The 27,341-nt window shown below is 32.6% G+C and overlaps 2 protein-coding genes across 3 annotated transcripts in view; one reads left to right on the forward strand and one right to left on the reverse strand.

The window, feature by feature from the left end:
- The window catches only part of LOC148279238 (tRNA N6-adenosine threonylcarbamoyltransferase, mitochondrial-like), a 250,509-nt gene extending 244,837 nt beyond the window's left edge, over positions 1–5,672 (reverse strand). The window contains exon 1 of the mRNA XM_088230243.1: positions 5,456–5,672. Within this exon, the coding sequence (XP_088086369.1) occupies positions 5,456–5,470 (15 nt within the window). The 5' untranslated portion in view covers positions 5,471–5,672. The remainder of the gene's footprint in view (positions 1–5,455) is intronic.
- Positions 1–23,742, forward strand: part of spz5 (spatzle 5 Toll-1 receptor) — a 46,277-nt gene extending 22,535 nt beyond the window's left edge. Inside the window, exons 3-6 of one of the 2 annotated variants that reach the window (XR_015822943.1) lie at positions 8,171–8,448; positions 18,790–18,912; positions 19,422–19,769; positions 23,447–23,742. Coding sequence is in view for 1 of the 2 variants with exons in the window: in XM_088230245.1 (XP_088086371.1) it covers positions 8,171–8,448; positions 18,507–18,912; positions 19,422–19,769; positions 23,447–23,621 (1,207 nt within the window). In the remaining variant the exon portion in view is untranslated. Of the gene's footprint in view, positions 1–8,170; positions 8,449–18,506; positions 18,913–19,421; positions 19,770–23,446 lie in introns of both variants that reach the window. The other variant, XM_088230245.1, reaches the window with a different exon arrangement.
- The last annotated feature ends 3,599 nt before the right edge of the window (positions 23,743–27,341 follow it).

A 27,341-nucleotide genomic window follows, 5' to 3' on the forward strand; every position in this document is an offset into this window, starting at 1 on the left:
TAATGAGTTACCTGAAGGAATAAAGGAGAGAGAAAATATCGAAATATTAAAAATTAATTTGAAAAAATATGTTATTGCGAAATTTTGATAAAAAAATTGTAATGTTATAAAAAGTTTATATTAGTTCTTAAAATGTTATGAACTAACTTAATAAAGCATAAATAAATCAATAAAACTTCTGACGTCACAGGCGGAGTAATTTATAAATTGCAAAACTTTGAAAAATCATAGCGCTCATTTTTTGTCTGAGTTTGATAATTTATTAACAAATTAATAAAAAAACCACTCAACTTCCTTAAAATGAATAGTGAGAATTTCATAGTATAAATACAAGCGCTGAATGAGGAGGCTCGGTGGTTTTTTTATTTTTATTTTTATTAATAGACAATTAAACTAAACCAAGAATTAAATATATACGTATCGTATTATCAGCGCTATGATATTTTAAAGCTTTATATTTTTGAAATTACTCCGCGTGTGACGTCTTAAGTTCTCTTCCGCTTCTTCTCGGTCAGTTCTGCCCATTGGTCCATTGACGCACCGTAAATCGGAAATCTTTCACAACTTTCTTATCATCGGTTGATTCATATGAACTAGTTCCGTCGTTCAAAGGAGTTCGTTTTTATTTAAATATTTTTTATTATTTTTTATACCTTTTCATGAAACCTTGCATTACAATTTAATGCTCTATTTTTTACCGCGCGTAAGAAAACATTTTTTACATACAAAATCCCGAAGGGCTAAAAATTCTTATCTAACAAATTTCACACGCATTATTTATTTTTTAGCTTTCTTTTGTATTATAATTTACCTTAGTCTTGTGGATTTTCTACCCCCTTTTTTTCAATTTAAATAGGTTCGTTATATAATTATTTAGGTGTAGTATTTATGTATAGTATTTAGGAAAAATGTTTGCAATTGGTTGCTGCACATCGATAGGAACGAGGTTGTCAATTTTTATAAAGTTTGAGATTAGCAGAGATTAGCAAATTTTGTCATTTTTACTAGATATTTTTATGTTGTTTTATTATGTATTTTTATGTTATTTAATTTAGTACTCACTTACTCATTTGGCATATTATTTATTACTCATATTTCTTACTATGAGTGAGTTTCTAGAAACCATATCTCAATTATCGTTTCAATTATGCTTATATATATATGTATATATATATTCTTCTTCTGTTTTTCAATGATACTATATATATATTTTTTTTTTCAATAGTACTATATTTTACTATTATTTTGTTGATTTCAATGATATTTTTCTTTTGCATATTTGATTATGTATCAATCTAAATTTGTATAATTTATATTTTAATATTTATATTTGACTATCTTTTTTACATTGTATTCTTTGGAATATTATTATATATTATTTATACCTTGTTTCTCTGGATTGTTATTCTATTGCATCACATGTCATTATAATTTAATCTAATTAATTAAACTATGTATTTTTTATTGTTAATTATTATGGCTTGCTTACACGGGCACATCATAAAAAGCCTTGATAAGTTCATTAATATTTGAACGAGTGTAATTTTAAATGAATGAATAAATAAATAAATGTCGATTGTCGACAGACGGCCCCCACCCTCGCCTCGTGGTGAAATGGCTAAGACCTAAGACGTTTGCCTCAAGCACGGAGTTTCGGGTTTGATTCCCTGTGAGGTCATAGGAATCAAATGTGATTGTATTAAATTGTTTGTAGAAAAATAGATAAGAGATTACAATTTTTCCAAAGCAATAATATTTAGGGCATGAAAACCTCTACGTACATTTTAATAACGCAAAAGTATTGTGTAATTTGTTGTTGTGAAGTGAATGATAGATTTAATAAAATATATGTAGGTATGAAATTACATGTGAAATATGTCATTTAATTTTGAACGCCATGCAGTCCTTCTTAGAACAGGTTTCCCTAGTGAGGAGAATTCATAAATTAATTTTGTAAATTAAACATTCAAATAGTATATTATAATAAAAAAGGGCACTTAAATATAAACTGCCCATCAAAACAGAATAAAAAAGGACATCATGAAAGCTCTTATTTTTAAAACAGTTTCTTAACAGTACTAGTCCTTCGTATGTTTATTTTATTTTCTTGTTATAACTAGTAAATTGTTATATTGCACTCCCAGAATGAGTTGTTTTACTGCTTAGAATACAATGTTTATTAGTACACATCACGTGCTCAAAAAATCGTTTAGCTTTGAACAATTTTATTTGCTTCATATTTTTATATGTTTTTTTTGCCTAGGTATTACAACAAACCGGGAGGCCCATTAGAGTGGTTCAAAACGAGTAGTTTTCCCAAAAATATAAAAACAAATAAAATATCATTTATGATTTGCCCTTTTTATTATTATTATTTACATCGGTAGACGAGTGTTATTTTTTTATAGATACACTCCTTGTATTGTGTTTCGTATAACCCATTGCCAAATAATACACAAATGTACCAAATATTTTTTCAGTTTTGTTATTCGACATTAAAAAAACGTTTGTGAAGATGGCATACAACAACCAGTATGAATGCGAGAAGTCATCTGTCGTATTTTTGCTTCCTATTCTTAGTCACCGCTCTTTGAATTGAATTATCAGAAATTGAAATTTTATTATATAGTCGATTGATGTGTTGACCTTTCACACCTTCAAGATACTTAGAAAAATACGTCTGATTGAATTCTTTACTGTCTGAACCATGATATATTAGCACCATTGATGTGCAATTTTTAATAAATAAGTACATGCGATATTTTGATCTATCCAAATATTAGAATTTTGGTGGCCATTTTCAAAGAGTTGTAAATTACTCAATGGGAATCGAGTTATCGTGGAGTTAGGTTTAAACATCGTACCTCCGATTCGCAAGTTCGCGACATTAGCTATGGGACCACAACTACGTTAGAAATATTTTTTTACAGGAATAAGTTAATAAAATTATGTGAAGAGAATTTGTATGGAAAATATTATTGTCTTATTCTTTACACAAATACCTTGATGCTGGAGAGACATGACAGATGTCGAAAAGATAGGGTAATTACGATAAATGCCTTCAGCAGCACGTCCCTGAGTAGGTACATAAACATCTTTACTATCACATAATAGGTTTACAACTTATTTCAGATTTAAATACCATTGCTCTTTCTTTGCAATGTTTTCTCTACTGACATTTAGTTGCAAGAAAATACATGATTTGATATTGCTCCGGGCGTATTAATTGCTAAAAGAAAAACACAAATGGATAATTTCGAGTTTTACCGACATAGACATAAGTTAGCGACAAAGACATAATTAACTGCCATTCGAATAATTCGCTTGTTCGCTTTTTGACATTTTGGACGTTTTAATCAACCTCATCGCCACCATTATAAAAATTAGCGGGCATTTTTTCCTGAAATGTTTTCTATCGTGTTTGTAAAAAAATAAGGAAAAATAATAGAACAACGTAGAATATTTACTATCAAAAACAAAACAGAAGACGGTTGAGACTACAGGTTCGATTTCTGGCGAGATGAACATAAAATATTGGTTTTACACGGCAATATTTCATTTGTTCTGAACTGGCACCTGGGCATCGATTATGAACGGCTATCTTCATCGGTATATACTGAGATGGTATAAACTAATATCGATATTTATGTACGAAAGTGTGTATATTTGTATGAAAATTCAAAGTATCTTCGTCGGTAACCGGTAATTGAACATGTTTAGAAAAAAAATATTGTAATCATATTCTATTTTTCATACAGAAAACTTAATTTTACTTTGTAGATAAACTTTAGATAAATTATATCTTCCCATCATAATCGAGGCCCTGGAACGTAAGACGGAGCACCAAAGCAGTGAATTTTGTCTGTGAATACGGGCATAACATTCTTTGATTCAGTAACATTTCTGCACTCACCTGTAATCACATAAAAGTAGACACGCCATCTCAAACAGAACTACAGAAATAATTCATTTTCCAGGTCTGACATCTGAAGCGTAAGGCTGATCGCCTTAATTTAATGTAGCAAATGATCGAGTTACACTACATTTAATAAAGCGATGCAGTGCCTAATGCGCGTAATTTGTACCTACATAGTACACAATATAATATGGGTAATACATATTAAATTTTTATATTTTTTCTGTGGTTCTGTGAGACACAACATCTTTAACTTATGAAATCAACTTAAACGACGATTATTATTAACTTCTATATATATTATATTATGTAGCCATTACTTTGAAAAATAACTCATAAAACTTTATAAAAAAAGCACAATGAAATAAGTAAGTATTATTATTACCATAACGATTGAAATGTCAACCGTTAATCAATAATGCCTAAAACAGCCGCGTCGAGCGCCACATGTCCTGCGATATGACTGCAAGAAATTAATGGTGGTCATATGTCAACTGTATTATCTCAAAGAAAAATAGCGCTTAGTAAATAATTTTCGAAATACTGTTTTCCAAAACAAGAATCTTAAAATAATTTTTGTATCATGCAAACTCATTCCAGAAGGAAAAAACCTCTACTGGTTTAAAATGTCAAAATATAGTATACTTATGTGCATGAAGAAATAAACTGGAATAATCGGCTAGTTTCTGGGCTCACTGCTGGCGCTTGGCGCGTAATATCAATATTATTATTTATTTTTGTAGAAAAATACAATCGGTGGCAATGATTTATAAGAAAAAATAATTATTTGTAAGTTTTTCAGTAAATAAAGTTACCGTAAAACATTATTATGGATAGTCAAATATGATGGCAAGCAGCGCATAATCTCTTATAAAGACGATTCGGCCCTGGTAGATACCGAACGTAGAATTAATGATAAATCTTTTCTTTAAAAAAATTATTATGTTTTTATGTACGTAATGTACAATACTTACAACTAGCTAATTCAAATGCATATAATTTCCTGGTACAAATATTTGACTTGATTATTCCGTCATTCCTCACTTCGAGGCCGATCTCAATCTCGAATCTAATGTCTATTGGTAGATAGCATTACTCACAATAAATTATACACCAATCATTGTGCCGTGTCACCACTGAGGTAGATAGTATTAGGAACTAAGCACTTAACCTGCCGTGCACCTAATAAAAAACATATATAGGCAAATACCGTAGCCCGCCCGTTCCTGTGATTTAACATTACCATTTTTTTTGTAATCTTCAGGAAAACCTTATAAAAAAAATATATTACATATTAAGGTATATTACAAAATTTTAAATAAAATATTATGTCCATCGGGATCTCCTAAAATGTCAAAATATCTAGTACTGGTGAGTCCGTGTCAATGGAATTCACCTTGCGTTTTTAAAAATAATTTTTTGATAGCGGAATAATAAATCGATTCTCTAAATGACAATATGAGCTAGCGGATGCAGCCAACAATCTATTTAAAATGTACTCAGACCAGAGAAAATCAACATGTAATAACACTGACTAACCTGGTGTTGAGTCATTTTCCTTGTCGGCGATCAGCTCACGCTATCAGGGAAATTGGTGATCCAGGAAACCTACAGGCACACAATTTCGTCTTGAGGCGGCGGATGATGTAAACGGCGATGGATTGATGATAAATGTTTGCGGCGTTGTGCGATTATAGGAGAAGTTTTAATAACTTTCACGGCGAATAGCGAAAATACTTTTCAACAATTCGAAATGCGTGCGGACATAACTCGTTAAAAAAACGAAGAGAAGAGAGCGGGCCAAACAGTGTAGCCAAACCAAAAAATGTCTCGTCGGGCGTAGCAACCCCAGAAAACCAAAATTAGCCAGTATCTACTTACATATGATTCTTCTGGCTAAGATACATGGAAACAAATTATCGGCTCAACCAAGTACCCTGAGACGAATATATTAAAAATTCAATTGATAAAAAGAAATGTAATCTAACTAGATCCCTCAGCAAGACACACTTATAATAAATTAAATTATAAGAATTTATAATTTAATAATTATAATTCACCTATTATAATTTAATTAAATTTAAAAAAAAACAGTGAATATAAGGCGATCATTTCCTAACCTCAGCTTACATAATGTTAACTTCGAGTTACCACACAGTGACTCGAGGGAGTTTTTTCAGACAGTATGTCAAGGTAATTAAAGAAATATATTGAAGAAAATTTAGTGATATTTTCAATTTTCATAAATATACATAATAGTTTATCCCGCGATGATTAGTTTATTCGAATTTTACTTTTTTAATTAATTTATCGTCGTCCCGCTCGTTTACGACTCGGAAACTAAAAGACAAATATTAAGATGAACGTTTAACAATATAAAATACGCGTTCGAAATTTATTGCAATTTTCAAAGTTTATATTTTGGAACGATTTCTCCGAAATGTTTTTATTCACGACAAGGGTAACAATAAAATCAACAAAACGATTACGGGTCTCAGCTAAAGGAATATGGAAATCTAGGCATTAAAAAAAACAATTCCATTTTCGAGAAAAATATTCCAATTTATCAGCTGTTTTCAGTTTATCAGAAGATTATAAATTGATTTATTTATAAATAAATATTTACGGACTCATTCAGTCCATTGAGTCACGGTAAAATATTTTTTTAAAAACAAGTACCATTAAAATAAAATATAACAAATCTGGGACAATGAAATACCGATGTTCAACTTTATCTCTAAAGAGTGATTTATGAATATTAATAAGTCAAAAGTTGGCATGACCTTGAACAATGGGGAGTCCCAATGGCGAAAAATAATCAGCTGATTCAATCTTAATTAAAATTTTGATTGGAAAATCATACCTTTATACTCGTAATACTGTCAATATTTAAGTCTGTGCGGACATGTTGATGATCCTTTATTTTAAAATTTTGTCCATAGCCTAATTTACGTGTTCCATGATTTCATAAAAAAAAAATATTGTGATTATTTTTAACATTCTAAAGACGTTTGATAATTAAAATTATGAATGTAATCTTATATGGAAAGAACGTTCTTTTATCGATTCCTGATGAAGAAATTTAGTGCCCTTTTTTATAATATTATAACTGTTACTGTTATATTTAAATAGGTAACTGCAATAAAATGTAGTAGCCCAATAACTGTAGGTACTATTAAACATACGAGACATTTTTTTCATTCGTGGTTTTTGACGACACTTATAAATGTCTAAATAATTTAGGTTTTTTTTGGGTAGCACTAAACTTTACGTTTATAAGAGGCATTACTTTGGCCTATTAGAGTGAGCCAATCATGATCACAGCTAATGACAACATCAATCAAACAACCAATCATCACAAACGGACATCATCGTTTACTAAACCCACCTCGAATTTCAAAATAAAATCATTAAATAAATGGCCCCATTTGAATAAAAGAAACAAAATTTTCATCCCGATGAAAAGTACATATTTATACTACAAAAACTGAAACAAATAACTGCTACTGGGTTTTTCTAGGAACAAAAGAACAGATATTGAGGAACAATCCAAATTAATTTTGGGAATTCGTAGCTCAGAAATGTAGAGACCATAATTTGCTTTCTAGTTTATTCATGTGCGTGCAACCAGTAGTGGTGATATGAAAAACCTTTTTGTGACTTACTTTTCGTTTGTTTATGTTGATAATAATTATCTGTGTTCCATACCCTCGTTCTAATACTTTATCTTAATACTCTTAACTTAAACAGGTGCAAAATATCACTCACTGAAATAATGAACAGTTTGTTGGGTAGTTTAAACAGTAAGAAAACTACATGCTCTTGAATTAAAAGATTCATTATTGTTATTTATACAATCTTTTGGGAAATATCAAATGGTTGGGATTAATAATTGTTTGTCAGCCAGTATCGATGTTACATCGGGTGTACCTCAGGGTGCCCATGTGGCACCTCTTCATTTTAATTTGTGTATTAAAAACACTGAGTTTTATTTAGTAATTATCTTTTACTCGTTTTTGGCACTTTGTGAACGACAGAATATTAATGAATACAAATTACTATTTGCTTCTTCAATAAGATATTTTCACCTCAAAGTAGCTATCGAATCTAAAATACTTGTCCAGTTTTTTGGATCTATTTCACAAACAAAATTGTACTATTTATTCGCATGAACACGGAGCTATAAACACCTTTGGCTTAGTTAAATACATAAAACTGGTTTAGAAAAACCTTTTTATTGGTTTTGTTTCGCAGGGACCTGATACGCCATCTTGTTGACAAAAAGCAGTTCGACTTGTCTACTTTGTTGAGCGATGAGACTCGTGACGATTTTGGGGCCACGCGGGCCTCCCAGGGCCCTTACGGTTACGGGCCCAACTCCCTGCGGGGAGCGCAGCACATCAGCCTAGTGGGACAGCAGCCCCCCGGGCTGGGAGGGAATCTGCCCCCCCAGCCCCCGGAGCACCCCTACTATCCGACCAGGTTCCCCGGTTCCCCCAACTTCAGGACCAACGCCTTACCGCCACCCAACGGTAAATATAAATAAATATAGCTTATTTCGACATACTAATATGCACAAAATAACAGTTAAGTTTATTATTGAATAGTACATAATAATAATATCCTTAGAAAAAAAATTATTTCCCTAAGGGGCAAGGAAATTTAAAATGTTCGGGACAGAGAAATGAAAGTTTGAAAAAAAAATATTTTGCATAATTTAAAAGAAAATATTTTGTTGTTTTATCGTTGTATAGTAAGTAACATCACAAAGAAAATTTATATTTAAATAGAATTAATAATAAGTTTTTTTGAAACTTTCTTGCAACCGGAAAATGACGCTTAATATTTCATTTGATATTTTCGCCAACAGTATTTATTAGAGCGAAACGATTTTATTTTTAAATGAATATATTGATTTTCACATTCCCTTCTCTAAAATGTTTTTCATCGATGTGGTAATAATATATCCATTTAATGAAGATCGTTATATTTTTAACAAATAATCTAGCATCATCAGCTGCGAAAAAGTACGCTTTTTATGTGGAAATCGTTATCCCAATTTATTTTTAAAATATTAAATTTGTAATAAAGCATTTAATTTTTAGGCATAAACGAAAAGTAACAGGTTATTCAGATAATTAATTTTTCACAATTCAGTTTGTCATAATAGTATATCGAGGCTTTACTGACATAATGCATTAAGTCATTAAAACGAGTTGCGGGATAACTGCATTAGAAGCTTTTTTATTCTTTCAACGCATTATTTCTCCCACAATTGATTTTTCATTTAATTAAAGCTCTAAAACAGTAATCTTTATTCTAGGCATAGCATAAAATTTGAAATCAAGATCTTGCCCCTATATTGTAAATTTTCAGGTGATTTGGGCTGAATTTTTCAGCAGTGAATTCATTATTTCCATTTTTATTTTTTTCGATTATTTTTATAATTTTCAAAGAGTTTTTGGATAAACTTATATAGGGACAAGCATTTATCAATATTTATTTATATACTTATTTACATTTTTGATTTTAATGAAAATCACAGTAAAAACCATAATGTATTATAAATTAGCAACTTATTGAAAGAATAATTACAAACATATTTTGAAATAAAAAATATTATAAAGCTGAAAAAGGACGAAATAATATCAAATAAACAAACAATCACGCCGTTTCCCCGTAAAGCTAGGGTTTCCTAGGACAGCGGTGCCCGTATTTTAACGGCCGTAGTGAACGGTGATGCGGTAGACAGCCGTCGTAACGTCGACTAGAGAGTGGTTTCCTAGGGAAACGGTGTTAAATGGTGTTGCTAACACCGTTTTCTTAGGAAACCACACTCTAGTCACCGTTACGACGGTTATCCACCGCGTCACCGTTCACTACGGCCGTTAAAATACGGACACCGCTGTCCTAGGAAACCCTAGCTTAAGGAAACTTTCGTTATCGCATCGTAGATCCTTTTAGCCGTTCTTTCACTGTCCATTCACTCCACACGTCGAAACCAACGCAGTACCTTGATTCTATCGATAATGCATAATGCATAAAATATAAAAATTCACATTCTCAGAATAAATATAATCTAGATCTACTGAAGCAGTATTGAATGTGCTTTTTGGAAAAAAAAAGTTTATTCACACGTCCTGTTTTAAATCTAACTAACTCTAAATCCTCAAGAGCATTGGCTGTGCAATTGATTAAACTGGTGATGGGCTATGTGTTACCAAAATGAAGTACCAAACTTCGTCGACTTCACAGGTCCCATGTATGAATTTTGTTTTGTTATCAACTGTTGTACTGGTGGATGTCTCTATTGAAGGCGGACTTGGTGTTGCTGCGCGTTTAGTCGAAAATTTGCCACGAGGACTACTATATTATGAAAATACACATACCGTTTTTTAATTTGTAATTTTTTTAATATTAAAGGAAATGTGGCCTTTTTCAGGACGTTTACAATCTAATTATACAAAAAAATAATATCTATCAGATGAATGTCGACGCTTCACTTAGCCTTTTCAAGTTGATGTGTTTTGCTGAACGCGCTCACGTATCGACTAGTACTGCCTATAATCATAACGATGATATAACGTCAGCATGTACGCAATCCGGAACAGTAAAGTTACCCAATGTAATTATTGCTTCTACGACAAAATCGTTAGTAAAGCAATCGGGGATACGATATTTGGCGGACCAAATGAGCATGTATTTGCTTTCTCCGTTCCTTGCGTTGCGCGTAGGCTGCCGCTTGTATACTCACTCATTATAATGTACTCCGTGTCGCATCGAGTGCTCTGAGGGCACTCTCAGACTCACAAATTTGCAATCTTTTCTAAAATATATATATTTATAAGAGTACAAACGCACAGAGATAAGTAAAAATTCTATGATATAAGATCATAAGAATTCTTAAACGAGTAGTTTTACGTTTTGACCCATTAGTTTCTTTTTAGACGTCACTCAATTTGATTTGAATTCAATTATGCCGTGTTGTGTTGTTTTAAAGTGTAAAAATATTGCTGGAATCTTAAAAAAACTGGATGGGATCACATTTCATGTGTAAGTAGCAATTGCATGTGTAAGTAGCAAATGCATTACTTAAAAATGTGATTATTTTTCTATCTGTCAGATTGTCAAAGAAAACAAAATAAATATTTTGTTAGTATTGCCAGGGTGGTCAAATTTTTGACGCTACTTTGCCCATCTTATGAGAAAACTAATGAAAAATGTACCTGTCAAATTAAACAACGCCTTGGTGGACATTGGACAGACATTATCTTTAAAACATCAAATATTATTTAACATGACATAAACATATCCAGTTCATGTAAAATTACATTTGTTTTATTTTTTAAGTTCAAAGTTCATTGATTAAATATTACTCTAATTAATTGACCCTTTACTTATCTTTTCGCGTGTACAATAAATTTTTGAGAAATTAACAAATTGCTTTTGTTAATATAAAATTTTCTTACGTTTTTGTTATGAATATATTTTTCGCAATCTGGCAACATTACGCGGTGACTTTAAGCATGCGCGTGGCGAAAGTGGGGCAAAGGGGGGGGATTTTTGGACAATGTCCAATGTTATCAAATTTGATTCTACGCTCCTTCTGGACTATTCTTAATTTTATGTGTAAGATATTCATTTGAATGAATCTTCTTATCCCAAAATATGGTAATATGGTTAATTATTAATTTTTTAAAAATTATACAATTGTTGATCAAGGGGAATGGAAATATAAGTAACATGGCTCATGACCTGTCATCGACTAGGTTAAGTAATCATTTTACGCACCGAATAACATTTATCATTCGACATTTGTTGATTTTCGAAAAAATAAATAAACGAAAAGTGTATATTGCGATGGTTTGAGAGGGGGTTATTTTAAATAAAAAAGGTTTTGAGAAGCTGGTCCAGATTCGCATTAACCTAAAAACCGAATACCCAGCAGAAGGTCAATTTAAATAGCGAACAAAATGATTGACGATTTGAACATTCTCAACATATTGTTGACAAAACATAATAATCTCACATAAATATCCGAAGTAAGATAGTCTGGTAAATTTAATTGCGTTTCGCGAAATCGTAAAGGACACATTAAAAAAAGTTTTGCAATAATAATTGACGAGTACGCGCACAGGAGTTCCGGGTTCGACTTCCTCGGAAATCACAATATCAAACGTGATTTTGTCTGCGAACATATTCACCGTTTTTGACCAGTTGGGGTGCAGAAAAAAATCATGGCTATTTGATTAAAAATGATACAATACGCTTTTATTTTTCCTAAATAAATGCAACGCCTTTGATTTAATGTATTATCATTAATTTGGATAAATTGTTTTTTTTTTACAATAGAAAGATAATGTGCGCCATAGCTCTAACTCTCCTTTCCTCGAAGCTCGTAGCGGAGGGAGTGCAGCCTTGTGATGTGCGCGTATACACAATATCTACCTAATATATCTATATATATAGATGTTGCGGTGTTATGTGTCATCTTCAATGCGTTATTTTTACTTTCTTTTGCGCGAGTCTCTTATGGACTTGCCTGAATTGTGATTCGGAAGACACCATCCAATCCCGAGCTAGAAAAAGGTTTCGCATTGCCACAAGGCAGTTTTAGAAAGTCATACTAATCGTGCACTTACGGGAAAAAACGTGCAAACTTTAAAAAATATTTTTTAAATATCTTAATCTTCCCATTTCAATCAATACTGACGTGACGATTCAAATTATGCGCGAGTACTTTAAAATTATTCCTAAAAATGTAAAAAAAGTTATTACTTCGAGAGAAAGCTATGTACCGAGTCAGTTTTTAAAGTCATTTATGTATAGAATTCACTAAATATTAGAATAATATTCTCGTTATAAAAAATTGATTAATGAGGTGTCTAGAGAGCGTCGCGCAACGGCATAAACGGTAAAAAAACGAAACTCACTTTATTGCGTAAGTTTTTCTATGCATATGTTTTCAAGTTTCAAAATTCCTGTCCTGTTTCGATGTTTTTTTTCTTGTCCACAATCACAATCATTAACAGTCTCGTGTTAACACGCTTCAGACGAGATTGCCATGCGTAATTAGTTTATTCCTACGTATTCAAATCACGCCACGGACATCGAAGATAGTTTTATCACTAAAAATTTAATTCCAATTTGTTTCCGCGCTTCGTGAGTAAATTTATTTGTCCAAGCTTAAATTAATCTCCAGCTTGAGATGTTATCACGACGTCCGAAGCAACAAAGGAGTGGCTTTACTTTATTGGGAACATTTTTACGAAACTAAAATAATTAAAATACTTGTAGGCGCTTTTAAAAAACATGAAGTTTGTAAAAAGATTCCCATTTAGCTTTGTAATAGGTATTATTATTTTTTAATTGTCATTCTGGTCTCTCAAACAAAATATAAGGCGTGAAATTTTAATTTTGTGATCATTTTAAAGTTTTTGTACGGCATCGATAAAATCTAAAAGCATTTTTTATGTATTGAATGTGGACAAAATGATTTAGAATGAGATTAAATTATATTTAACTTGCATAAAAATATGTTTTTACACCATTTTTACAAATGTTAAATTGTACCCACCTACCAACAATTTATTAATTGAAAAAAAAAAATATTGTCAAATAATTAATATGATTGCATTGAGTTTAATATTCGACCAGTAAATTTTTTTAAAAAAAGGTTTTTTTCGTAATAATGTAGTAGTTGGAATTTTAATAATATTTTTTCACAAATTTAAAAATGTTAAAAAATCTTTAGTTTATTATTCGTAGAATCCTTTTGCGGAGCTCCTTTTTACTTGTCGTATGTATGTATATTGGAAATCTCAAGAGAGCCGTCCATAATTATTCTGTTTAAGCAATCAAATAATAATATTGAACAATTAATCCGATGGTAAACACCCGAAATAAAAGATTAGGCGATGGAGCACTCTCCATCAGGTTCACAAAGGTAAATAGTGCGGGGGGTGGGAAATAGGGGAGTAAAGAGAGAAATATGCTTTTAGAATACCCGGACAAGAGTAGCAGTACCCGTCCGCACAGGGCGTCACGGATCACGGTGCAATATAACAAATTGCGGGTGATGTTAAAGATCATGTACATATTATTATGTATATGCGAGCGATTCTCAAAACACGCCATGGTATTCTCGTCTCGTCTGAAAACGAATGCAATAGTGTGGCAAGCGCGCCCGACAATGCACTGAAATGGTTCACTCTGAACTGAACGGGGAAGGACCTGGGAATAAATAAATATCTCAGGGATATAAAACAAACACACCCTAACATTTACCACTCAGCCGCTTTGAATATTTAAATATATTTTCTCTAAAGTACCTTTAATAGAGCCATATATATATATTATTCGAATTTTATTACTTACTATTAGGTGTTAACACAAGTAATGTTATTTTATTATAAATTTAGATATGAGCATTTGAGATTTTTCGGCTCTATAAGATATTGTGTTTGCTTTTATATAACAAACATTTGTATATTTAATTAGAAGCCTTCAAAATGAAACATTTCCCGTCTTTATTCCTTTATTCAAATATTAATATATCACATTCACATTATATCTGTATTATAATATATTCTATGATAAACCATACAACTTGCTTTTATTTATATTAGATAAGTTTGCATCTATCTTGGAACGGGCATTTCATTATTACGATAACATTGATTACCTACTTAGATAAAAAAAATACATGTATTTTAACAATACTTTAGAGCAGTGATACAAAATACGATAAAAAAAAAAATAACTTTCCAAAAATAAAAATGCCAAAATCACTCGCAAACGAGTGGAGGCGTATATAAAAAAAAAAAAAAAAAATGTACTTATATCACATTATTTCACTCGTATTTATTACAGTGAGCGAACGAAATTCGGTTTTGGTTTTAGCCGAAAGTCTTGTTTCGGCCGGTCGCTAATGTATTATGGAAATGCGTATTTTATAAAAAAAATAATAGGATTGTATATCGTGGGTATACTGGCAAAAAAAGTTTACTCGAAAATGTGCGGATTTGACTTAATGATGCAGTTTTGTCAAGTTTTTTACGCTCTACAATTTGGCAAAATACACTAAGTCATATTAAATTTCATATATCTGTAGTTTTAAAAATAAATTTAAAGTTAAGTCGTAAACTGGTATCTTATTCAGGCTAAAAGCTTTGAATAACTTAATATAAAATTAAGGAACGGAAAAATTAAAAAGGTGTTCTTAAATGAGCACTTATTATCCTACTATATTTAAATAAAATATAAAAGAGTAAAATTGGAACAAAACTTAAATGTATGATTTCTTAAAACAGGGATTTGAGAGCTGAAGCTTTTTGCCAGTATACCCACGATATAGAATATTAAGACACAAGGGACTCGTTTGAAAATACCACTTACACCGTAGTAAAAATCTGCTAAGGGTTAAATCTAATAATTGTCATCCCAAAATATTGGTCGTGAGATATTATAAACTCTTCGTATTTATGTGCACTTATTACGCCTCTGCTTTTGATTAGACACGGATTGAGTTGTTTATTGCTACGACACATGAAAAAATACGATCTGAGAATATCAAGTTAAAATAATATATTAACCAATCCATTATTTAAGTAAGTCGTGTCCGCTGTGTACGTTTGGTTGAATATTTTAAACTCTATCAAAACTACACTCCATAAATAAATGTAAAGTAATTTTGTTAAATCCGGATTTATGTTTTAATTTATTTAAATATTAGAGAACATACGAATGTACTAAAAAATAACATAAATTCTGATGATATTATGTATCTACTAATGTTGTCGAGTCTTTGAAAGACGGAAAGAAAATCACCAGAAAAGTTTCGTTGATAAATTTAATGGATGAAAGTGTATTTTTCATATTAATGCCGTACGATAACACGCGATATTAAATTTTCGAAAACGCACTCTTTTATTTTGAAAAGTTTTACTGAGTACTCATTTCAACATAAAATATTACACAAATATTTCATAAAATCTCATATCCGACTGTTCATTGGGTTGAGTGCCGCTCCCACAATTGATAAAAATCCGATTTTTTTCATTCCCTATTACATTTGTATTTTCTCAAGTTTTCTAATTTTTATATTCATATTCCTACAAGCGTATTTTTTAAACTTTATATATCAACTATTTTTTGTACGGAATATTCTAAGTATAATATATTAATTAATTAGAATTTGTGTATTAAATACTACGTGAGAACATAATTATGGTGTGGCTTTTATACTCGTATATCGAAATAATACAAGGAAAACTGGGCAAGCCAATTATTTGCGAATTTGAAATTTTTTGGATGTTATCTTTTACTGAAACAAAAACCCAGTGTGTACCCGTATTTCCCAAAAATCTTTTTTACACAATTGATCATTGTATATTGATCAAGTTAATCTATGAACATCTGCTACAGGAAATATTGTCAACATCAAAACACTTCCGTACTAACACTATACATTACTCATTCTTTGTCTATATAAATCAAAATAAACTTACAATCAAAAGTACACTAAATAGCAAAATTTTTAGTTTGTGACCATGTATAAAAACTCCATTTTGGATTTGCAAACAAGAATTCTGACTTGGCCCGGTTTTCCTTGTAGGCTCACGATATATAGAAATCCAGAATGTGGCTCTCGTTAACCCATGTATGCCGATCCCTATCTTATATAATTGATATTTGGACGTTCAAAGTATAAACTGGAAAGATATTTTTGCATTATATTATTATTTATAAATTTGATCAATACTGCACTAAACATTTATAATAATGGAGATAAAAAAATAAGTAATCGAACATAGAATATTATAATAAGTACTTTAATTTCAAATAATTGTTGTTTTTCCATGAAGTGGTAATTAATTTACTAAAGCTCTCTCTTATTTACTCATGGTTACCTATTAACGGATCTAGTCTTACGAGTATTCTCATACTCTACCAACATAGAACTTAATCAGGTTCGTCTAATTCCTATCTGATACATACTTAAATCATTAAATGTGTTAATTTAATAAGATTTTCGCAACTCGTTAAGTTATGTAAAATTTCATTGCAATCTCATTAAATTACTTTGTTTTTACAAATCAATATTCAATTATCTGATCAATCCATTGAATAATAAAATGTCATTGCAATCTCATTAAATTACTTTGTTTTTACAAACAAATAGTGAATTATCTGATCAATCTATTGAATAATTTGATGCATACTGGTACTGGTGCTTATCAATACCTAGTTAAATTAAAGTCCACGTTCTGTGAGCATTGTTATAGTAATACAGGTTTTAGTCATTTTAAATGCGTGTAACGAAATTGTTTAAAACAAATGCAAACCTATATTATTACATATAATAACTAGATGCGTGTATGTAAATTAATTTTAGTCTATTTTATACATCTTGTGTGTTTTTATTTTCTCTTTTCTTTTCTTAAAAAAAAATGTAGTTTCTTATGTTTAACACAATTTTATTTCTTCAACTCAATCTTTATTCCTGTCTTTCACTAAACATTAACTTAATGCAAATATTGATTGATATTTTTTTTTAGAAAATTAAAAAAGGAAATTTTGAAGACATAGAATTGTGTTAAAAAAATATTTTCGTACAAGCGCACATTTACTTTTTTACCTGTTTGTAAATATTAAAAATAATATATTAGAATTACACTGTAAATATGCAATATAAGTAATATATCTATAATATATAACGGTGCTGGAAACGCTGGAAATGCTGGATGGAATGGAAAAATGGTTATGGAGCTTCAACCCCGAATACGAAACTACTTGTCCGAATTATATAGGCAATCATAAACATTCAAAAATACAACTTGAATTTATTATTATTACCAAACACCAACGTAAAAAAAATAATCATGTTTATTAGTAAATAACTTAACGTCTTTGTGGAAAAAATGTTTAACCCCTTTATGTAAATTCAGAATAAAATTGGTGATGAATAAGACACAATTATATTTTTTATTTTATACTTTATTTGATTGTTTTTTATTTGCACTTTGGTTTGTGAAAATAACGATGTTAACCTCGTTATTTTATCATAAGAAGTTTTTATAGATATTCGTAACATAATTAACAAATTTAGAAAACACTCCGTTAATGCAGATAAATGCACGTTGTAATATCAAAATAATAAAAAGCTGGTTACACGCAAATTACTGTAGATAAAAAGCACTAAAATTCACTAAATTATTAACAATTAAAAAGGTCGGGAACTAGTTGTGTAAATTATTTTGGTGTGAGGGTGTAGTTTAAATTTCGAAACGGATATCACAAGTCCGCATAGGAAGTGGGTCCCGTTGGAATAAATATGAACCGTTTATTTTACACCTACCCGACCAGAAAAAATACTGTTTAGGACGAGTCCGTGTAAAAATCTTGAATGTTTTTGTTTTATTCCTAACGGCGCCTGACCCTAACGTGACTCGGTGGTGCCTTAGTAGGATGGATGTGTAAATTGTATAGCAAGGGAGGCGGTCAGTAATATTACAGAATGTCGGGCCAATCCGACCAACTGTGAGTACTGTGAGTACTATACTAATGCGATACACAATCCATGCCACAGGTTATGTGGGGTACTACACTCCGAGCGACCAACAGCGCCCTCCTCCCCCTCCGCCCTCTTTATCCTATCTCCCCTCCGCCAACTCCTCGCTGGGCGACGGCTGGACACCCGGCCACTTCCGCACCGGCTTCCAGCCCGGGGTCGACTTGGACCAGTACGAAGACTTCTGGCGGGGCAATTCGTATTTCGAAGTTCCGAAGCTCCCACCGTTTTCCGATTTCCATCGCAATAATGTCGGTCCTCGAGGGGAGTATTTCGATAATAACGCAGGGAGGTATTACAGCCAGGGCCGCGCCCCGCCAGCTCCATACTCCCAGCCCCAGGCCCGCGCCCCCCAGGCCGGGCCCCAGCGCCGCTCTCCGCGCCCGCCCCTGACCCGCGTCACCTCCCGCGACTGGTGGCAAAAGTAAGTCAGACTTCATTTCACTAATTTCGGTTGATTCTGAAACTCTCTCCTTCTAGCCTCGCTGCAAGAGCGATGTTACATACCGTGAAGATTATTTAATCAAAAATGTTTTCAGATACAAGCCATGTAATAACGATTCCTGTACTTTCACGCAAATATTTCAATTGACACTCATAATAAAGTCATTTGACTGTAAGTGATGTATATGACTGTGTTAACGTATTTATATCCGTTGTATGAATAATAGCTATTCCACGGTGACAGGTGGCCTACGAGTTCTACGAAGTACGGCGCCTTTACTGCGATACAGCTGCTAACTTTTTATGCAGATTTATCGCTTTGTAATATAGAAACTCTATACAAATAATAAAACCGGATCCTTGAGCCGCTAAACTATTTATTTAATTTATTCACTGTCTCTCCCATTTGCCCCGCTCTATTTTAGTTAAAAACTTTCGATTTTTCAACTGTCTTAAAGGTATTTATTTAATTGGCACATATCTTTATAGAAATCCGCGAGACATTAGTAGATCCGACAAAACCACATTGCCAGCAGTCGACAGCAACGACCTGAAATCCAAAACATTTTCAAAAAGAAACACTTCCTCGACCCGAAACACAAAGAAGGGTAATAAATCGAAGGCCATTACGAATCCACTATTGGATGAGGAGAGACAGGAGAGCAGCAGAAAGAGACGACAGGCGGGGGCGGGGGCGGAGCAGCTGTGTCCCACGAGGTCCCAGTACATCATGCCCAGAGCAGCCCTCAACAAGCAAGGAAACTGGATGTACGTCGTCAATATGGGAGACACCACGGACCCTGCGTACTCGCAGCTTGTCAAAACTGAGTCTTGCATGTAAGTACCTACATATTACATATTATGTCCATTAACTACACATTTACATGGTACGCACTTCACACTACTTTGACCCTTTTTTTTTTACCGATAACGCATAATGAACATCATTCGCTTTGGGTGCAAAAACTGTAGGCGTCTATGTAATAGCCGGTGTCAAACAAAAGTTACCTAAAACATGTCTTTATATTTTTATTAGAACTACAGGAGCCTTATGCTAGAAAGATGTGACATTTTGTCACCCACTCGACAATTTACAATTACAATTTACAATTTTTTTCGATTGGGCATCTCGATTGCTTTGTCATAATGCTATTCTTGAAAACCCTCCGACAATTAAATTACAAAGACAAACGAGAAAGTGGCAACACCAACAAATCCGTATTTATCTATGGCTCTTCTGCCACACGTAAACCTTTATTGTTTCTTGTCAGACTTCTTCCGTGGAATATTTTATGTATGGAATATTATGAAAAAAATTATAAAAATTGTTTTAATAAGACACTGCAACATAGATCATTATGATTTGCCGTTGACATAACACACATCTACATGTCATTAGAAATATTTCATATTCATTTAATGGATTAAAAAAATATTGCATAATACATGTCTCAAATACGTTTTTAAAAAAAATTAATTTGAAATCATGTTTCTAGGGAAACATAATTTAACGATTGATTGAAAATAAGTACAGTTATATTTGTTGCACATTTGCTGATACGCCATCATCATAACATTGATTAGTGTTGTAAATTTTAAGTAAAAATACAACAAAAATACCTACTCGTCATTCAAACATGAATACCGAGCGTTTTACAAGAAGGAAGTTTGACAGCTGAAGCTACGATGTCGCATTCGATTGCCAATGTCGAGTGCTTTGAGGCACTCGAGATAAAGTCGATTGGTTTTCAATCGACTGCATTCGTTTGGGTGGTTCAAGAATGCTGTCACTCGCCGAATTGCGGAAGTTGTATACGATTCTATAAACGAATAAGTCCAGCATAAGGCCCCTGTGTGGTTCCGACGATCATTTTAACGTTTCGTGTTGTATGAACTTATGTACTTAATCTTGAATGCAATTTCAATTCCACGTTAGTATTAGTATGCGCGGAGATTTCAACGCCTAATTAAATCAATTATTTTGACGTGAAACCCAAATAATCTATTTTTCACTTTTTTCTTTTTTTTTAAGAAAATAATTATTATAAAACAACAATTATTAGAGTATTAGTTTTGACATGTTTATAAAAATCTTCGTAATTACAAATTATCATACGGCCTTCTAAAAAAGACTATAGTACCCACCTAAAATACAAAAAACATGTAACAGCCAGGGGCGTGCGGTGGGGTTTTTGATTAGGGAAGCAAATAATATATATAAGTAATTGGTACATAATAATATATATAAGTAATTGGTACATAATAATATACACTGCCCTTAAAAAAATAAAGACAAACTAAATACTTTATACAAATGATTAGAAATAAAAACAATAATTTTACATATCAAGTAATAAATTGTAATAACAAATTAACCGACTTCACTATATATATATATACTATAGTAAAAAACCACGAAGTATTTTGTGGAATTATATTTTATTTGACTAAAATGCAGTAAAACCAGAATAAATATTACCTTGTTAAAAAACATGGCTTTTCAACGAAAAATAATTGGTCATTATTTGAACCCGAAAAATCAATATATGCAGTAGATTATAAACTTTTTTCTTATAACAAAGCAATATTTTATTGATGTAATATTTGAATTAAATTCTAGATTTAATTTTGTATTCCTACTCTACCACAAAATAATTATTAAACTATTATGTCCAGCGCCAAAATACCAAAATTGCATCTCTGTACTGTGCGGCGCGGCGCGGTATTGCGTTTGCATCACATGGAAAATAATGTATTGTTTTGCTTCGATTGTTTCCGTTGCCTAGTGAGGATTTAAGTCTGCGCCTGCGCCCGGACTGCGCGTTCAGTACGGCGCTGGAACGGAATTCGAATTTGCTTCCATCGCAATCGTTCTTTGAATCGATACCCAGCCAGCCGGTAGCAAGTACTTGCCGATCAGTACGCGCTTGACAGCGCTGGTAAATGGTTGTGCCGGAGGTTACGTTGCTTTTTAACATATTTTTTTAAGGTGATGGTAAAATTTCTTCACAATTTATCGCGATTATTAATCAAATTATTATTACATAATTTGTTTATAGTTATCTTAATGTTAGGTATTATGACTGATAATTAATTTATTAAATATGCTATTTTATAAACATTATTTGCCAAAATGTAGGGAAACCAATGGTTCCATGCGTTCTATGAACGGACCGCGCATGGTACCTACCTACTAATTAAAACATAAAGCATTAACTTAAAAAATATAAAGTATTGACTTGTATATACCAACATAACTGAGGCGAGTTGCGGTCCCGAAGAAGTGTCGTGAACTCCGCGCATCTACTCGTATGGTTCGAACCCCTTTCTACCAAAGTGTTTTATTTTAAAAGATTTATTTACGACTGTAAAAATGAATCCCGAATTGAAATAAAAGGTAAACCGTAAAAACGCAAATACTTTATTCGAAAAAAAAATACGTGTATTTTTTATTTGATTAACTTGTATTCTCTGTCAATACTGCAGTCTGATAAAATATATGAAAGCCATATGATTTTGCCACTTTAAAAAGCTTTTCTTTCAAAATCGCGCAATCAAAAAATTAATTAAATAAGTATAAAAAGAAAACAATATTTGTCTGAGGTATTTCTGATTAAAAATTATACTTAAAAGTTTTGTATTACTAAAAACTTTTCGCATGTCTGTTGAAATTTACATTAAAATTAGGTACATTGATAGTAATATAAAGAAAGAAAATTAATTTTATCGAAAATAGTCGAAATTTATTAAAGTAAAAACTGTAATTTGGGTTTCAAAAAAAATACTTCTTCTTACCGGTACCTTGTCAGGTCCCCTCGTTGTTAGAGACCTCTGCTGCGAAAGCATCACTGTCCTGCGCCACTCGGAACAGGTTCTAAACTCTCCTTATTGGATGTACTCGCCATAGTGATTCCTGGGAAAATATGGTCGGGATTTTTAGGATTTTCCTGTCAGCGTTGCCTTCCTTAAGGTGATAGGTTTTGGTTTGGAGGTGCCAGAAACTCGCCTTTCATCTTTTCGCTTTCTGCTGTAATCACACCGTTATAAGTGTGATCATTGCCCAGGGTTCGCGACGTGGACGCTAACGAGTTGGACCAGTCAGTAGTATAACTGGGCGTTTCGCAGCATTTTTTAGAATCACATCCTCCAGCAAGACGTGGCTCACTGTGTCTCTGCTGACGTCCTAATTGAAAAAGAAACAAAAGCATTTTAAATCTAATTTTGTGGTATTTTTCATAATTCAAAGCTTAAATTATTTCTTCAATAATCGTTTTGTTTTTGTCTTAAATTGTCGTTAAGTTCAAACCTTTTTATAGAATTACGATTTTAGTCTTTTTTTACGAAGAATATTTTGATTGTGAATATTTAATTTTTACGGTATAATATATTGAGCAAAATTTTAATATTCATATCAGTTATTCGCCAACATTAAAATTTCACCAAAAACATGAAGTGCGGAAATGAAACGTTATTGCCTATATACATTTAATAAATAATATTGTATTGATTTGCAGATCGCAAGAGTGCAACGGGCTCTGCTCTCTGCCCCTGGGGTACTCCTCTCGCTGCGAGCAGCGCTACGTGCAGAAGAGGCTTGTGGCCTTGGACCAGGGAGGCCAAAGGCTCTACAACGACGTCTTCTGGTTCCCCAGCTGCTGTCTCTGTACTATCACGAGCAATCGAACCTAACTCAACGGGTTGTAGGCGCCTAACTTATTATCCTTATTAATAAATGCAATTCATACGTACACTATCACTGCCAATCATAATATCAAATAATGTTGTTATACAATAAACTTTGTCACAAAAACATCAATTTATTTATTCAGTTTAATGAATGAGTCTTCAACACAGCATTATTTAATGCTGTTATCATTATTCAATGTCTTCTCATGTAAGCAACGAATGCCAGTTCTAGGGAACATACATTGCAGTGATAAAACTGCGCATCTAACCATAAAATTATGAGTTTTTAAAAATATTTATTGGAAAAATAGATACTTGATATGAATGTTTTATAATATATGTATAAGGTGGCTCAAAAGTCGTCACCCTATCGGAAGATGCCATAACTTTTCCAAATAGCGGCAAATGTTAGTTCTGGCTTTGACATTTGTGAAGTAAACAGATACAAAATACGTGTCAACGAGACATGAATCGCTATACTCCTCTAAGAACGCGGAAAAATTGTTTCGTTTTTTTCGCGCAATAATTATTTGGTGGTGTTGACGCAGCGTGAACTTAGGCGCAGATTTCCCGGTCGTCTGACACCAACTGGACAAACCCTAAGACGTTAAGCCGCTCACTTAGAAGTGTATGGGACAACATGAGATGCTGCCAGGTCTGGCCGGCCCCGGAGCAGCCGTTCTGCTGAGGATCCCGGAGTATCGACCAGACGACGTGCCACGTAGTTGGGCATCAATCGGCGGTCTTAACAGATAATTTTGGGATTGGAGAATATGTGGTTCCAACAGAATGGATCAACGGCGCATACTGCACAAGCCACAACTAATATTCTGAGGGCTGTATTTCCGGGGCGCTTAATCTCTCGTTTTAGTGATTTGCACTGGCCGGTAAGATCACCCATTTTAACCGTTCCTGACTTTTTGTGGGGTTTCTTGAAATCAAGAGTCTATGTTGACAAGTCTCAGACTCTTAAAGCCCTCAAAGAGAATATCCGTCAAGAATGCGAGAACCTAGCGCCGGAATTTCTGGGAAGAGTGAAGGAAAATACCATAAATCGGGCCCGTATTGTCATCAATTCTGGCAGCAGCCCGTTGGCCGATATCATTTTCTCGACTTAACGGGAAAAAGTTCAGATATCAAATAAACACAATCCAAAAGCAGAGTCAAAATTTTTCATTCATAAAAAAAATACAATCAAAGAACATCGGGTGACAACTTTTGTTCATCTTGTTCAAAAATTGTTCATCGGTATTTTTATTAAAATGATGTGTTAATTTGTTGTATTATATGTGCACATAGGTACATGTCAGTGAGATATCATATAAATGTATTTTTGGTTATTACTTGAATGATTTTGTGCACTTAACACGGGTTTATCTAGCAAGTCGGGACATAACAATAATGATTAATTAATTTTTGTATGTACAAAAATTACATTTTTTTAAATAACGTGTTTTTTTAATTGGCAATTCATCCTATAAAGGATGATTTCTGCCATCCACGTAAATGATTTAATGTAGACTGGGATTTTTAATGAACAATTAACATTATGTACAAAAGGATAAATAAAAAATTAAATAGCACCCTCCTAAAAGTTCACACCACTCTCACTCAGAAATCTACCCATGTGATGAATCACTTCGGGGGTAAGTGACGATAGGAGAGAAGTGACATTTATAGGAAAATTTATGTTTGTAAATTAAAAATAATTCTTATATCCTAGCAGACAAAAAGTATGTGGTCAGGCGTTTCCAAGTCTTGGCCACACTCGCACTATAACTCTGAACTACGTTAATTTTATATAAGTGACTGTTTAATGTGTTGGCCTAATGCAAAAATGTTTTCCCTTTAAAATTCACAACATTCGATCAAACACACCATCGCAGCTAAGCAAATCCTAAAATCAAACCTAACGATTAACGGTAGGCAAGAACTTTGACCTATAGGTATTCGAACATTATATTTCTCGCAGGTGCCTCCCCGATACAGTGCGGAAAATACGAAGAACTGATTTTGACAAAATTGGGCCCATTTTGATGGTTTTATTTAAAAAGAGTCAAGGATAAAATTTTCATTTCGATGTATTTTCCATTTTTCAAAATTATTTATCATATTTGAATACCGTGCGTTCGAAGAAAGCAGATAAAATCGGGCGCTTTTAAAAGTTTTTGGATGGCCCTAGCTCCCATAATATAAACAATATCAAAAAATCAAAATGACGGTGACACGCCGATGATAAATATCTATGGCGTGTAAAAAAATCAGGGAGAAAATATAGGACTTCATTTGTGCAAAGACAAGTAAGAGCGCGTTTCTTCCTAACCTTGGTTTCCCAGTAATCGTATGAACTGACACGAATAATAAATAATTAATCGTGTTAATTGGGGTTGTCTACGAATCCGAAACAAATTATTTCTAAGAATGACAATAATAATCATTCTTTTGACGAAAATTCTAGATTTAGTTTCGCATTCAGAATTCGGTACACCTAATTATGTCGCATCCGTGCCCAATACTGCGCGATGACTCGTGTTCTTCAAGTTGACTTCGGCATATTTGAAGGTAGCTACGAGATTTCAAGTTGAAATATCATGATCTATGCTTTCCGGTTCCTATAATTGTCTACTATCAAGGATTTTCATCGACTAATTAGAAATAAGATATCCGTACAGTCTCATGTCAATAAGCTACCAATTTTCTATGAGATGTTTAGATACTTCTATCTTATAATATCTTACGTAATATAATTAAAATTATCATTTGTTACCTCAAGATCAAATTCGCACTGTGATTTGTATCTCCCTTCACACTGTACGCAGATCATTTTAAGTAATAACACGCGTCTAATAACTTTTTTCCGCATAAAAACCTTCAAGTATAATACAGGGAACAATCACCGGGTGTGAATGAGAGGCATCAAAAAATAAATATTTAATATACTTTTTTGCATATTTATATGACATCATGATCACCTAAGAGCCATACGTAGCATATACTTGTACTAAATTTATTATTTGCCCAGATGATCTCCATTTCCCCAGAAACCGGTAGTTAAAAAAATGGAATTGGCACTGCATTGGTATGGGAAATCCGCTTAGGTTGGCGAACCCCGGACTTTAAGCATTTTTACCTGTGAGTGGCCATTGAGTCAAAAACGCTCAACCAGGATTCTGGTTCTAATTCACATACATGACTGTATTATTTATCCGCCCGGACGTGGAAATGATTTAAATTAAACACTGGAAAACAAAATAAGCGACGACCCATGTAGCAACTGAACCCTCAAACAGAAAGCATTGCCCTTCCGTATGAAGAGTGCAGTATCTCAGACATATTTCTGAGAAAAACGCGGTAAAACAAAATAACGATCTTCTTATTGTAGTGTTAATACTGAACGATTTAACGAAAGATTAAATTTGTTTTCATAAGAAGATTAATATTTAAGTTAAAAGATAAATTAAACCTAAATAGAATTAAATTATAAACGGAAAACCCAGTTGCGTAAGTATGACTTATAGTCCTTGAAATATAGCTTGATTAACAGAATAACAGCTGTCAAACTAATTTCATTAGTGATGGGAAATTACTGATGACTGATCAAATCGATTTTATCAGTTATTTCATGCAATCGTGAAACTCTGTTTCCGAAAATTGATATAAAAAATGCAAAAACAACGCTATTATAGTGTGTTTAACACAATTATTCACCAAAAAATGAGACAT

The sequence above is a fragment of the Micrasema longulum genome, unplaced genomic scaffold (assembly GCF_059751315.1).
Source record: "Micrasema longulum isolate JH-2025_06_02 unplaced genomic scaffold, ASM5975131v1 h1tg000744l, whole genome shotgun sequence".
In the NCBI taxonomy this organism is placed as follows: Eukaryota; Metazoa; Arthropoda; class Insecta; order Trichoptera; family Brachycentridae; genus Micrasema; species Micrasema longulum.